Consider the following 13,990-nt stretch of genomic DNA (forward strand, 5'->3'; position numbering starts at 1 on the left):
GTCATTGTTGAAGCAGAGGATGGTTGGGCCTAGGACACTAGGCTGAGGAACTCCTGTAGTGATGTCCTGGAGCTCAGATGATCGACCTACAACAACCACAACCATCTTCCTTTGCACTAGGTCTGAATCCAACCAGTGGAGAGCTCTCCCCCACCCACCCCACCGGACCGATTCCCACTGACCTCAGTTTTGCTAGGGCTCCTTGATGCTATACTCGGTCTAATGCTGCCTTGATGTCAAGGGCAGTCACTCTCACCTCACCTCTTTTGTCCATATTTGAACCAAGGCTGTAAGGAGGTCAGGAGCTGAGTGGCCCTGGCGGAACCCAAACTGAGCATCACTGAGCAGGTTGTTGCTAAGCAAGTGCCGCTTGTAGCACTGTCAATGACACCTTCCATCACTTTACTGATGATTGAGAGTAGACTGATGGGGCAGTAATTGGCCAGGTTGGATTTGTCCTGCTTTTTGTGTACAGGACATACCCAGGCAATTTTCCACATTGCCCAATAGATGCCAGTGTTGTAGCTGTACTGGAACAGCACGGCTAAGGGCACAACAAGTTCTGCAGCAGAGGTTTTCAGTACTATTGCCGGAATGTTGTCAGAGCCTGTAGCCTTTGCAGTATCCAGTGCCTTCAGTCGTTTCTTGATATCACGCGGAGTGAATCGAATTGGCTGAAGACTGGCATCTGAGGCTGGGGACTTTAGAGGAGGCTGAGATTGATCATCCACTCAGCACTTCTGGCTGGATTGGTGCAAATGCTTCAGCCTCATCTTTTGCACAGATGTGCTGAGCTCCCCAATCATTGAGGATGGGGATATTTGTGGAGTCACCTCCTCCAGTTAGTTGTTTAATTGTCCACCACCATTCTCGACCGGATGTGGCAGGACTGCAGAGTTTAGATCTGATCCATTAGTTGTGGGATCACTTAGCTCTGTCAATTGCATTCTGCTTGCGCTGTTTGGCATGCAAGTAGTCCTGTGTTGTAGCTTCACCGGGTTGACACCTCATTTTTTTAGGTATGCCTAGTGCTGCTCCTGGCATGCCCTCCTGCATTCTTCATTGAATCAGGGTTGAAATCCAAGTTTGTTGGTAATTGTAGAGTGGGGGGAGATGCAGGCCATGAGGTTACAGATCGTGCTCCAGTACAGTTCTGCTGCTGCTGATGGTCCACAGCGCCTCATGGATGCCCAGTTTTGCATTGCTAAATCTGTTCGAAATCTATCCCCTTTAGCATGGTGGTAGTGCCACACAATACGATGCAGGGTAACCTCAATGTGAAGACGAACCTCGTCTCCACAAGGACTGTGCGGTGGTCACTCTTACCAACACTGTCAGGGACAAATGCATCTGCCGCAGGCAGATTGGTGAGTTTTTCCCTCACCACCTGACGCAGACCCAGTCTAGCAGCTATGTCCTTTAGGACTCGGCCTGCTCAGTCAAAGTGGCGCCACCGAGCCACTCTTGGTGATGGACAGTGAAGACCCCCACCCAGAGTACATTCTGCGCCTTTGCCACCCTCAGTGCTTCCTCCAAGTGGTGTACAAAATGGAGGAGTACTGATTCATCAGCTGAGGGGGAGCGGTAGGTGGTAATCAGCAGCAGGTTTCCTTGCCCATGTTTGACCTGATGCCATGAGACTTCATGGGGTCCGGAGTCAATGTTGAGGACTCCCAGGGCAACTCCCTCCCGAATGTATACCACTGTGCCGACACCTCTGCTGGGTCTGTCATGTCGGTGGGACAGGACATACCCAAGGATGGCGATGGTCATGTCTTGGATATTGTCTGTAAGGCATGATTCGGCGGGTATGACTACGTCAGGCTGTTGCTTGACTAGTCTGTGGGACAGCTCTCCCAACTTTGGCACAAGACGCCAGACGTTGGTAAGGAGGACTTTGCGGGGTCGACAGGGCTGGGTTTGCCATTGTTGTTTCCGGTTCCTAGGTCAATGCCGGGTGGTCCGTCCGGTTTCATTCCTTATCGACCTTTTAGCGGTTAGACACAACTGAGTGGCTTGCTAGGCCATTTCAGAGGGCATTTTAAGAGTCAACCACATTGATGTGGGTCGGGAGTCACATGTAGGGCAGACCAGGTAAGGACAGCAGATTTCCTTCCCTAAAAGGACATTAGTGAACCAGATGGGTTTTTGCGACAATCGACAATGGTTTCATGGCCATTAGGCTAGCTTTTTAATTCCAGATTTTTTAATTAATTGAATTCAATTTCCACCTTCTGGTGGGATTCGAACCCATGTCCCCAGAGGAACACCCGAGTGACTAGTCCAGTGACAATACCACTACACCACCACCTCCCCATCCAAGTTCGCCTTTGGGCAGCAGAGTTTTGGATGAGCTAAAATTTACGTTATATAATGACTTGTCTTTGCTTCCCCACTACTTTCTGTTTATGGCCTTTCATGATTAGGATGGGAGTTACGTTATATAAAGCCCCTTGGCATCAAGAAATAGGTGCAAGATGGGATGCCGGCCAGGGGAGCATTGGAATAGGAGAGTCTAGATGTAACAAATGCATGGATGAAGGTTTCAGCAGTAGATAAGCTGAGGGAGGGGCAGAGATAGGTGATGAGTGATATTTGACTCCCCAATACCATAGATATTTTCTATTATCAATTGATTGTGCTGACTCAGCTTTGGGGGGAATTATTAGAAACAGACTGCATCTCTTCCCTCACTTCTCCCCAAATTGCCCTCCAAGCCACAGTAACGGCTTAACAATGCTCCAAGCTTTGGTGAAACTATTTTGTAAATGCGAGGCTGATTTTTTGATGCCAAGGAGCCTTGCTTTATAGAACATAACTCTAATCTGGAAGGGGCATAAACAAAGTAGCAGGGAAGCAAAAACAAGCAATCAGAATAAAACTTTAACTTTATATGAGCGCAAATCAAAGTTTAAAGAGGGAAGTACGGAGTCATGCTCAGAATATCCTTTGACTTGCTAATAAGGTATGAATGATTGCATTGGCTTCATGGCCTTGATGGAAACTCAACTCATGAGTGATGGCACCGTGCCCTTGACTGCAGACTCCCTGCCTTGCTACACTTTCCACCATTTGTCCTGCCCAAAGCACCATGATGGTGATGGTGCTGTCATCACCAAATCTCACCATGGCTTTTCCCCTGACACCTCCTCCTTTGAGCACCTCATCTTGTTTCACTCTTCTCACCTTTCCTTTAAAATCCTTATTCTCTATCGTCCACCCATCTCACCCAGAGTTTCTCACTGAAATATGCTCATTTCATTCCTCCATAAACATCTGCACTGAGCGACTTCTCAGCCTCGGTGATTTACATCTCCATTTCAACTCATCTTGCCATCCCTCCTGAGTTCACTGCCCACCTGTCTTCCCTTAACCTCTGCCTCCATATAAATTCTCCAACCCATCTTCATGGCCACCCTCTTGACCTTGCCATCTCACGTGACCTCTCTATTCCCATTTTAATCACAAACAAGACCACCTATGAATGATCACTTCCTGCTTTCCCTCCGCATCTGCATGCCCCTTCCACACCTACTTCTTTCTGCATCCATCCTGGGAAAATAAACTCTTTTGTGTCACCTACAATGGCACTTTCAAACTCTTAACTAACCTTTGATGTTCCGTTCGCTGTGGTACTAAAGTCAATCTGTCATCTCCTCCTTTGATGCCTTTCTCTCCAAGTAAACACTTGCCCTCTCCCACCCTGGTTGTTGGTCAGGTACAGCCCCCATCCTCACTCCATTAAGTCCAAAGAGTTTGGGGAAACAATCTCAGTATGGCTAGTACCTAACCATATTATGGCTTGGTACTAGCCAAAGTCAGGGCTATAGAAGCACTTAACACCTGAATCAGCAGCTGATCCACCATAAAAACTGCTGGTTTATCAAAGCAAATACATATAAATTAGTTAACATGCATAATTTTTCCCTCATTCCAATTTTCAACTCCCAGTACCCCAATAAAGTGTGCAAATATTAGCATCATAACACAGACACTAACCCAACTCCTCTTCCACTGAAGCATTCCCACAGACTGATATTAGTTTTGAACCTTGCTACAGTACATCCAATGTCTCTATTAGGGTCATGTGCAACTTGAGTGCAACCTAAGTGCTCAGATTGTATATCTGAATCCTGCTTGCACCAAAAGTCTGCAAACAGCACAGTAGCTAATTCAAAGGCAGTTAATCCTATATTCATTTCAGAGCAACCAGAAGATCAATGTAAAAATAAATTTATGCAGTCATGACAAGTGACAAAACAGCGATATCACAGATCACAGTCTTGATTAAACGTACAATGAGCAGTGACGAGCACTACAAGAGAAAGTATGTCACCTCAGTTCAAAACAATACCAAATACTACAACAAATGCTGCCCAGCTCACTGCATCTTCATACAGTATATTGAAAGAATTTAAAGACAAGTCTCATGTCACAAAAGGAAGGGAGATAAAATTTCGAGCCCTGAAAGCTATTTCAACTCTTCCTGCAGCACACATCACTGCCCAGCTGAAAGGGCAAGCCAGGTGACTGGTAACAAGGAATGCGTGAAGTGCAATCCATAGTCATTCAACGACTAGATTTTTCCTCTCTCCAAACTCCACTCACCCCTTCTGAGTAGGACCGGTGACTGAACACCCCAACATGTGTTACATCAATTAACCCACGACAACACCATTAAATCATCATTTGGAAAGAAAATATCAATTCCCCAACAACCAAACTTTCAGTATTGAGACTTATACTTTAAAAACATAAAGCATCAATGCTTGTCTGGCTCCATGAAAACCACTGCTAAAACATGAATTTTGAAATTTTCATCCTAATCTGGAAAAGCAGTAAACATGGCTTGAACAAATGGATCTAGCACAAATCTATGAAAGAAACTTAAAATAATTTAGACTGAATAAAGAAATAAGAGAATAACAGCTTCAGATATAGATCAAACCCTCCAATAATTAAAACTGACTCAAGATTGGAAGTTTATACAAAACTATCTCAAAGCATAGACTGAGCTGAAGTTGGACAGTGAACAAGTTGTTGCACAAGTCAGGAGTGTGATGGAATACTCTCCACTTGTCTGAATGGGGTGCAGCTCCAACAACACTCAAGAAGCTCGACACAATCCAGGACAAAGCAGCACCCTTGATTGGCACCTCATCCACAAACATTCACTCCCTCCACCACCGATGCACAGTAACAGCAGCGTGTACCATCTACAAGATGCACTGCAGCAACGCACCCAGGCTCCTTAGTCAGCACCTTCCAAACCCGTGACCTCTCCCAACTAGAAGGACAAGGGCAGCAAATGCATGGGAACATCACCACCTGCAAGTTCCCCTCCAAGCCACACACCATCCTGACTTGGAACTATATCGCCGTTCCTTCACTGTCGCTGGGTCAAAATCCTGGAACTCCCTTCCTAACAGCACTGTGGGTGTACCTACCTCACATGGACTGCAGTGGTTCAAGAAGGCACCACTTTCTCAAGGGCAATTACGGATGGGCAATAAATTCTGGCCTAGCCAGCGACGCCCACATCCCACGAATGAATTAAAAAAACATCTCAACAAAAGAAATTCAATAGACATTGGTTTTTAAATTTTTAATTGTAAATTTTAGTATAGATCTTTTGCTCCAAGTTCATATTCACAAATTAAAAATAATCAAAATGCTGTTTACTGTCTTTTAGTAATGCAGGTTTCTGTCTGAAGGTCAGACTAGAAATGAAAGTACTCACATAGTTTTGATTTGTGCTGATTTTCTCTGACAAAAGAAAATATACTTTTGTATATATGCTGTAGATTTAGGCATAAGGTACAATTTTTTCAAGATTTTTTTTACTGCTATTCTGGAGCTATTTCAATTACAACAAAATGTTAAATCAAAAGCCCTGAAATAAATTATACTTCAATAATAAACTTTTTTCTCATTATTTTTATATCAACATATTATGTATTACTGAATTCTCCATATTTAAAATTCTAATAAAACTTGGGCAAAATTCCTCAGAAGTGCTAAATCCCAAGTGCGATTCAATTAAAGCCTCCCACCAACTGCGAACAAACTTGTGCTCCATTCTTGAAGCAAGGGGGAAAAAAAACTAAGCTCAACACATGTTAAAGTGAACTGTGCGCCTTCTCCAAACTGAGCACAATCCTTTCAGATTATAGAAGATGAATCTTCATGTATAAAATGTCATTTTGACAGCAACGTGATGATCAACTCAATGTCATTCATGTACATGAGACTGTGGTCAGTCTGAATTTAAGATATGGGTGAGCGCACATACACCAAAATTTGTACACAACTAAACACAGATTACCATGCCTCTAGGTTATTTTATACTAAATGCACTGGTGCACAATCATTTGCACAAAAAATACTTCACAGAAGTAACAGTTTCATGGTTAAGAATCTTGTGACACACCTTTATTGTATTGGTGCATTATAGAACCATAGAAAAATTACAGCACAGAAGGAAGCCATTCAGCCCGTGGTGTCTGTGCCGGCCGAAAAACTAGCCGCCCATTCTAATCCCACTTTCCAGCACTTGGTCCATAGCCTTGCCGGATACTGCACTTCAGGTGCATATCCAGGTACCTTTTAAAAAGAATTGAGGGTTTCTGCCGCCACCACCATTCCTGGCAGTGAACTCCAGACACCCACCACCCGCTGAGTGAAAACATTTTTCCTCATGTCCCTTCTAATCCTTCTACCAATCACCTTAAATCTGTGCCGCCTGGTAATTGACCCTCTGCTAGGGAAAACAGGTCCTTCCTGCCTACTCAATCTAGGCTTCTCAATTAAGTCACCCCTCAGCCGCCTCTGTTGTAAGGAAAACAACCCTAGCCTATCCAATTTTTCCTCATAAGCTGCAACTCAGCAATTGCATATTTTGGGATAAAATGTTCAATATGGACTCAAAACCATTTCTCAATTTAGCTGGCAATACATTTTTTATTACACTCACATTCTAATACTGCTCCCTAAATATCCTTATGATCAACACTGTACTACAATGCAGTACTAAAGCAGCGTTGCACTGTTGGAGGTTCCATCTTTCAGATGAAATGTCAAACCGAGATCCTTAGCAGGCAGACTTAAAATATCCCACACTTTTTCTTTTTTCTTTTTGCATATTTTGGGATAAAATGTTCAATATGGACTCAAAACCATTTCTCAATTTAGCTGGCAATACATTTTTTATTACACTCACATTCTAATACTGCTCCCTAAATATCCTTATGATCAACACTGTACTACAATGCAGTACTAAAGCAGCGTTGCACTGTTGGAGGTTCCATCTTTCAGATGAAGTGTCAAACCGAGATCCTTAGCAGGCAGACTTAAAAGATCCCACACTACAATCTGAAGAACAGTAGGGGAGTTCTGGCCAACACCCAAAACAAATTATTTGGTCATTTATCTCATTGCTGTTTATGGGACCTTACTGTGTGCAAACTAGCTGCCACATTTCCTACATTACAACAGCATTTACACTACCAAAGTACTTAATTAGCTGTAAAGCATGATAAATATAGATGAAGCCTAAAATTTGACAACTTGACTTTCAAAGGATTGAATGAAGATGGAGTAGCAAACTTCACCCAACCATTCTACATTTTCAGATATTTCTTCTATTCGGTTAGGTGTCAAATACAGTGTTAATGTTTAAAGTATCAAATAAATTAAGCTACAAAAGCATGTCTCCCAAAAGCTTTCAGCATCAAAGCTCTATGGGCTCCAGTAGCCCTCCAGGACTTCACCCACTCCCCTGCTCTTTCCTCACGTCCCTGTAGTTTTTTTCTCCTTCAAATATTTATCCAATTCCCTTTTGGAGGCTACTGTTGAATTTGTATTCACCATCCTATCAGGCAGTGCATTCCAAATCTTGACTGTCTTTGCATTAATAAAAAAAATATTCCCTCTTGGTGCCTCTGGTTCTTTTGCCAATCACCTTGCATCTGTGCTTTTTGGTTATCGAACTTTTAGCAGCTGGGAGCAGTTCCTCTTTATTTACTCAATATAAGCCCTTCATAATTTTATACACCTGTCAAATCTCCTCTTGGCCGTCCCCACTCTCAGAAGAACAACCCCAGCTTCTCCAGTTTATCCATGTAACTGTAATCCCTCATCCCTAGAAGCATTCTCTTAAATCTCTTCATAATCCTTGCCAACACCTTCACACCCGTCCTAAAACGTGATGCCCATAACTGGATAGAATACTCCAAGTTAGAGCCAAACTAGTGTTTTATATAGTTTTAGCATAATTTCCTGGCTTTTGTGTTCTATGCCTCTACTTATAAAGCAAATGGAAGTGTTCAAAATCATGAAAAGTTTCGATAGTTTCTCCTTATTTACTGTGTCCAGTGGCAGACGGGTCAGTAACCAGCAGACAAAGGTTTAAGATAATTGGTAAAAGAACCAGAATCAACATGAAAAAAAACTACACAAGTTATGATTTGGAATGCCCTCTCTGAAAGGGTGGAGGAAGCAGGTTCAATAATAACTTTTAAAAGGGAACTGGATAAATACTTGAAGGGTAAAAATATGCAGGACTATGGGGAAAGGGCAGGGGAATGGGACTAACTTCATCACTCTTTCAAAGAGCTGGCATAGGCACAATGGGCTGAATGGCCTCCTGTGCTGTAACATTCTATGATTCAGCTCCTTTGATTTAAAACTTCATCTAGGCCCTTTGATTGCTCCACATTCTTGTAACACACTTCCAATTCACCTATTATTTCTGTACACTGTTTCTTTCATGTAATAAAAACAAGAAATGCTGGAACCACTCAGCACGTCTAGCAGCATCTGTGGAAAGAGAAGCAGAGTTAACGTTTCGGGTCAGTTTCGACCCTTCTTCGGAACTAGCAAATATTAGAAATGTCAAAGATTATAAGCAAGTGAGGCGGGGGTGGGGCAAGAGATAACAAAGGAGAAGGTGTAGATTGGACAAGGCCACAATAGCTGACCAAAAGGTCATGGAGCAAAGGCAAACAATATGTTAATGGTGTGTTGAAAGACAAAGCATTAGTACAGATAGGGTGTTAATGGACTGAAGATTGAACAGCAGCAAGTACAAACATGAAAAAAAAAGTGGGTAAACAAACTGAACAAACTAAGATGAAATGAAATAAACACAAAAAAAAAGATTGTAAAAAATGTAAGAAAAAAAAGAGAATAACTAAAAATAAAAGTAAAATGGGGGGCCCGTCATGCTCTGAAATGATTGAACTCAATGTTCAGTCCGGCAGGCTGTAGTGTGCCTAATCGGTAAATGAGATGCTGTTCCTCGAGCTCGAGGAACAGCATCTCATTTACCGATTAGGCACACTACAGCCTGCCGGACTGAACATTGAGTTCAATCATTTCAGAGCTTGACGGGCCCCCCCATTTTACTTTTATTTTTAGTTATTTTTTCTCTTTTTTTTTCTTTTTTACATTTTTTACAATTTTTTTTGTGTTTATTTCATTTCATCTTAGTTTGTTCAGTTTGCTTACCCACTGTTCTTTTTCATGTTTGTACTTGCTGCTATTCAATCTTCAGTCCGTTAACACCCTATCTGTACTAATGCTTTGTCTTTCAACATACCATTAACATATTGTTTGCCTTTGCTCCATGACCTTTTGGTCAGCTATTGTGGCCTTGTCCAATCTACACCTTCTCCTTTGTTATCTCTTGCCCCACCCCCACCTCACTTGCTTATAACCTTTGACATTTCTAATATTTGCTAGTTCCGAAGAAGGGTCACTGACCCGAAACGTTAACTCTGCTTCTCTTTCCACAGATGCTGCCAGACGTGCTGAGTGGTTCCAGCATTTCTTGTTTTTATTTCAGATTTCCAGCATCCGCAGCATTTTGCTTTTATTTTACTGTTTCTTTCATGTCTTTGTTCTACGTAGATGTTAGTTCTGTCTTCAGTTTGCTTCTCTGTTTCAGGTCGCTGTCTTCATCCTTGAGCACCCACTGCAATCTTCAGAAAGCCAACCTGGAAATGATTTTCTGATTTTCACCTATTGGTGTCATAAAGATGGTGACTTCTCTCAACTAAATGAACCACAAGCTTTGTATTTGAAGTTTCAGCTTTGTGTCAGGTCTTTTTCCCCACCGCCCCTCCCCACCCCCACAAAAAAATTGAAGCTACAAATAAAAAATTGAAATAATTAAGATCATTTTCTGACCGAAAATTACCCACATTTGGGTACCTTTTCTAGCAGATGACACCTCTTCCTGCCTATTCACTAATCACGTGAAGATATTGTGCTCTGTGTGAAATATATGTAAATCTACTTTCCATTCCCAAACTAGGACTTACTTCATTGTCAACTGAAAATTGAAACTGCAGTCATACAGAAAGTCTAGTACAAGCAAGTTTGAAAGTTTGCAAAATTATATTAACAGGAATATGGCACAGTACATAGTACAGAAGATTACCTCCTTACATCTAGTGGTTGTACTCTTGATAGCTACTCTCTTTAACCCACATGTTTGCAAGGAAGGTTTAAACAAACCTCTACAAAAGACATCACAAAATCCATCATTAGCCATTTTTTGCATCCTTAAGACCTTTCAGACATTCTGAAATGTTAAATACTTTCATAAGACTGGCAGCCCTACAAAAGGACATTATAAATAATGTGTTCCATCTACTTTCTGTATAAGATAGGGAACAACATGTTCCATTATAATGAGGAGTTGGTGCTATCATGAATGAACAGAAAAAAAACCTTAGCAGAACAGTGTGGAGATTTTAAAAAATCATTTCAATATTCAAACAAAATTCAAATTGGAAATAATTTAGATTGTTTAAAAAGATCTGGATAAACATATAATATACAAAGAAATAATATGTGGATTTTGGCTAATCCTGACGACTCTCCCGGCAGAGATTCTTCAAATAACTATCGAAGTAACATTTGGAAGAAATCCTGTCCACCAATTCAAAAAAGGGTAATCAAGTGTCTAAAATACAATGCAATCCATTCTACCACATGAGCCATGTAACGGGAGAAAGGATTAAAATAAAATGATCTGCTGAACCACGCCAACACATATTAGAACATTACACTACAGAAGCAATTAACCAGAAGGGGAAAATAAACCTGTTCAGAACCAAATTATGCTTGGCAGTAATGGAAATGCAGACACAATGCAAGAAATAATGATTGTGCTAAGTCAGAATTTGGAAGAATAGAGCAAACGAATGTAAATGATCAATTATGTTGAAAGCATTGATACTGTTTCTTACCCAAGGCTCCCTGCTCGATGGTGATGACGATCTCATCCATTAAGACCATGCGAAATTCCACCTCCTCCTCAGCGCATTTTTGTCGGAGGGCGCGCTCGATCTCCTGCTGCGGGTAATCCTGCAGGATCCGGCGATCTGTCACGAACCAGACCCGGGCGGACATGATTCACGTACCGAAAGGGCAGCCCCGGGGAAGTGGGAGAAAGAATCAGGGCTAGAGAACTGACTTCGGGGAGTGGGAGCTAATGATGGATGAGGAGAGATGCCAGCTTGAGACAAGGGGGAGGGGAGGGGAGGGGGGCCGGTGCCGCTTCTCCGCCCGCGGGCTCCGATCGTCCTAAATTCGCCCTGGGGGTTGGGTGGGGTGGGGTGGGGTTGGGGGGGGGGGGTCGGGGTGGGGGAAGGGGAAGCTTGTGAAGAAAAACAATAAAATAAACGTTACCGTTAGACCAGGAGTAGGTATCAACCCCGTCCGGGCCAGGTAGTGGGCGGGTGGATGGACGGGTCGGGTTGGCCGCTAACTGACGGCTTATAACGAGGCCGAGAAATGGGGAGGGGTGTTTGGGGGGCTTCAACGGACAAAAGACAAAATGGGGGGGGGGCGTTTTCTACTCTTTCTCCCCTCACACAATTACTTTAGAAAGAAAAATATCGAACTAGCTGAAGGGAAAGGTTGTTTTTTCCACCACCCTCCCTCCCCTCCGATGCCCTTTAAAAGGGCGGATAACGGTGATTCTCTTTGTTTTGGGTTTATATTGAAGTGTCTTTTCCTCTCCTCACGGTGTCTGTGTGTGAACAGCTCCTCAAACGCCCGGTGGCCGTTCTCGCTCTCTCTGGTGCAGACAGCGCCAGCCTCCTACCGCTCGGTTTTGTTGTGAGTGAGGCGACCCGCGGGGCAGTGTGAGGAGGAGGGGGGGGGCGGGGCGGACAGGAGGAGGGGGGGGGGCGGGGGAGTTGGTCCTCAGCGAACAGTCCACTGCGCACGCGCCCTGTAACCCGCCCCGGGTCTCTCTTCCACGCGTCATTTTTCCTCTCTCTCTCGTTCGTTCGAAGCGCGCGAACCTACCGCGTGCCAGGCGCGGAACCAGCTCCGCGCGCTTTGCGAAGAAAGAGAGAGGGAGGGGCGCATGTGTGTCGGCGGAGCACCTGCGCGCGACACCCCGTCACCCCCGCGCGCGCTGCGTTTGCAGACACGCGCGACTCGCCCTTCCCTGCGCACGCGCGCTTTCGGACCCCTTTCCTCCCGTTGACCCAGTGGCACGCGCACGTCAATCAAATCTCCCCCCCCCCCCTCCCTCGCCACTCATTATCGTGCTTCTGTTGTTGCGGCTTCTGGAGTCTTCCTGTGCTTGGTAACCATGCACCTCACCCTTCGTCGGCATCCACGCATGCATCTATATGGAAGTGCGGGGGTGGGACCTGGAGAATGGACTCTTGTTATTTGCTATGGATTTTTTGGAAAGATTATTTTGATGCCCCTCACTGTACAAAAAGAAATCATAAAAGAGCGCAACTGGGTCTGGATGACAGCAAACGTGTTTTGAAGTTGCATTTGTGGGAGGGGGCGTCTCGGTTATGCGCTCCTTCCAAGGTAGAAAAAGGGTCCTTGCAAATTTGGGTCGATCGCCAGGACTATGCATATGCGTCAAAGGACAGTGAATGCAGAGTCAGGTGGATCAAACTGGAGACTGGAACCCATTTAATCCCGATAGACAGAAGGATGTTTTTGCTGCAAGATGCCAGAAGAATGAATGCAATCTCAGATTGTTTTTTAAAAAAATGCACACTAAAACATACGTTGCAAATACATCATCTGTATTTTTGATTCATGCAAGTTCACCCGATTGAAATGTTTCCAGTAATTGCTAAATCATTTAATATTACAATCAGGTGCCTGGTTTGACCTGCACTGCTTATGACCTGGGTCAACATAAAAGGTGTCAACATATGGAAATCGGCGTTTTTACGGAGCAAAGCATTCAAAAAATGCCTTCGATGTTAACTGTGTTCAATTATTTAATAGGCCTCATTCCAAAAAAAATATTTTTTACAGCCACACTTTCCACGAAAACTATTTGCATTTATAGACTGCCATTAATGTAGTGAAATGGGAGCATAATCAGACAAAAATTGACAGGGAGCCAAAGGAGGAGATATTAGGATGGCTAAAAGCTTGATCAAAGGATTCTCTTGAGGGACCAGTGAGGCAGAAAGGGTGAGGGAAGAAATTTCAGAGCTTAAAGTTTAATGGACTCATGGACTGTCTCTCCCATGCCTGCAACTTGTTCTCCTGGACCAGAAGTGTCAAGAAAACTGTGATCATACGACAAGGTGTTGCATCTCCGCCACTGATCACACTAAATAACACCACACTGGACATGGTTAGCAAATTCTGTTACCTTGGGTCCACGGTGACAGACAACCTGTCCCTTGATCCAGAGCTCCATACATGCATAGGGAAAGAAGCAGCAACCTTTGGCCGACTTGAGAAAAGCACATGGAATAACACAAAGCTGAACCTTAAGACTAAGCTGATGGTTTACAAGGCCTGTGTTATCCACCTTGCTGTGGCTGTGAAACATGGGTGACTTACAGCAACCAGGGAAAGAAGCTAATTAATTTCCATCTTTGCTGTCTGCAGCACATTATGGGTATATCCTGACAAGAAAAAAAAACACAAATGCGGCAGTTCTCTCAAAGGCAGAGCTCCCAAGTGTGTTGGCATTAATCAAACA

General features: G+C 43.6%; 1 protein-coding gene across 3 annotated transcripts in view; it reads right to left on the reverse strand.

The window, feature by feature from the left end:
* rimkla (ribosomal modification protein rimK-like family member A) overlaps positions 1–12,139 on the reverse strand; it is a 99,253-nt gene extending 87,114 nt beyond the window's left edge. For all 3 annotated transcript variants that reach the window (XM_068017412.1, XM_068017413.1, XM_068017411.1), the window contains exon 1: positions 11,256–12,139. In XM_068017412.1, the coding sequence (XP_067873513.1) occupies positions 11,256–11,418 (163 nt within the window). In that variant the 5' untranslated portion in view covers positions 11,419–12,139. The remainder of the gene's footprint in view (positions 1–11,255) is intronic.
* Between the last annotated feature and the right edge of the window lie 1,851 nt (positions 12,140–13,990).

This window comes from Heterodontus francisci, chromosome 37 (genome assembly GCF_036365525.1).
Source record: "Heterodontus francisci isolate sHetFra1 chromosome 37, sHetFra1.hap1, whole genome shotgun sequence".
NCBI lineage: Eukaryota > Metazoa > Chordata > Chondrichthyes > Heterodontiformes > Heterodontidae > Heterodontus > Heterodontus francisci.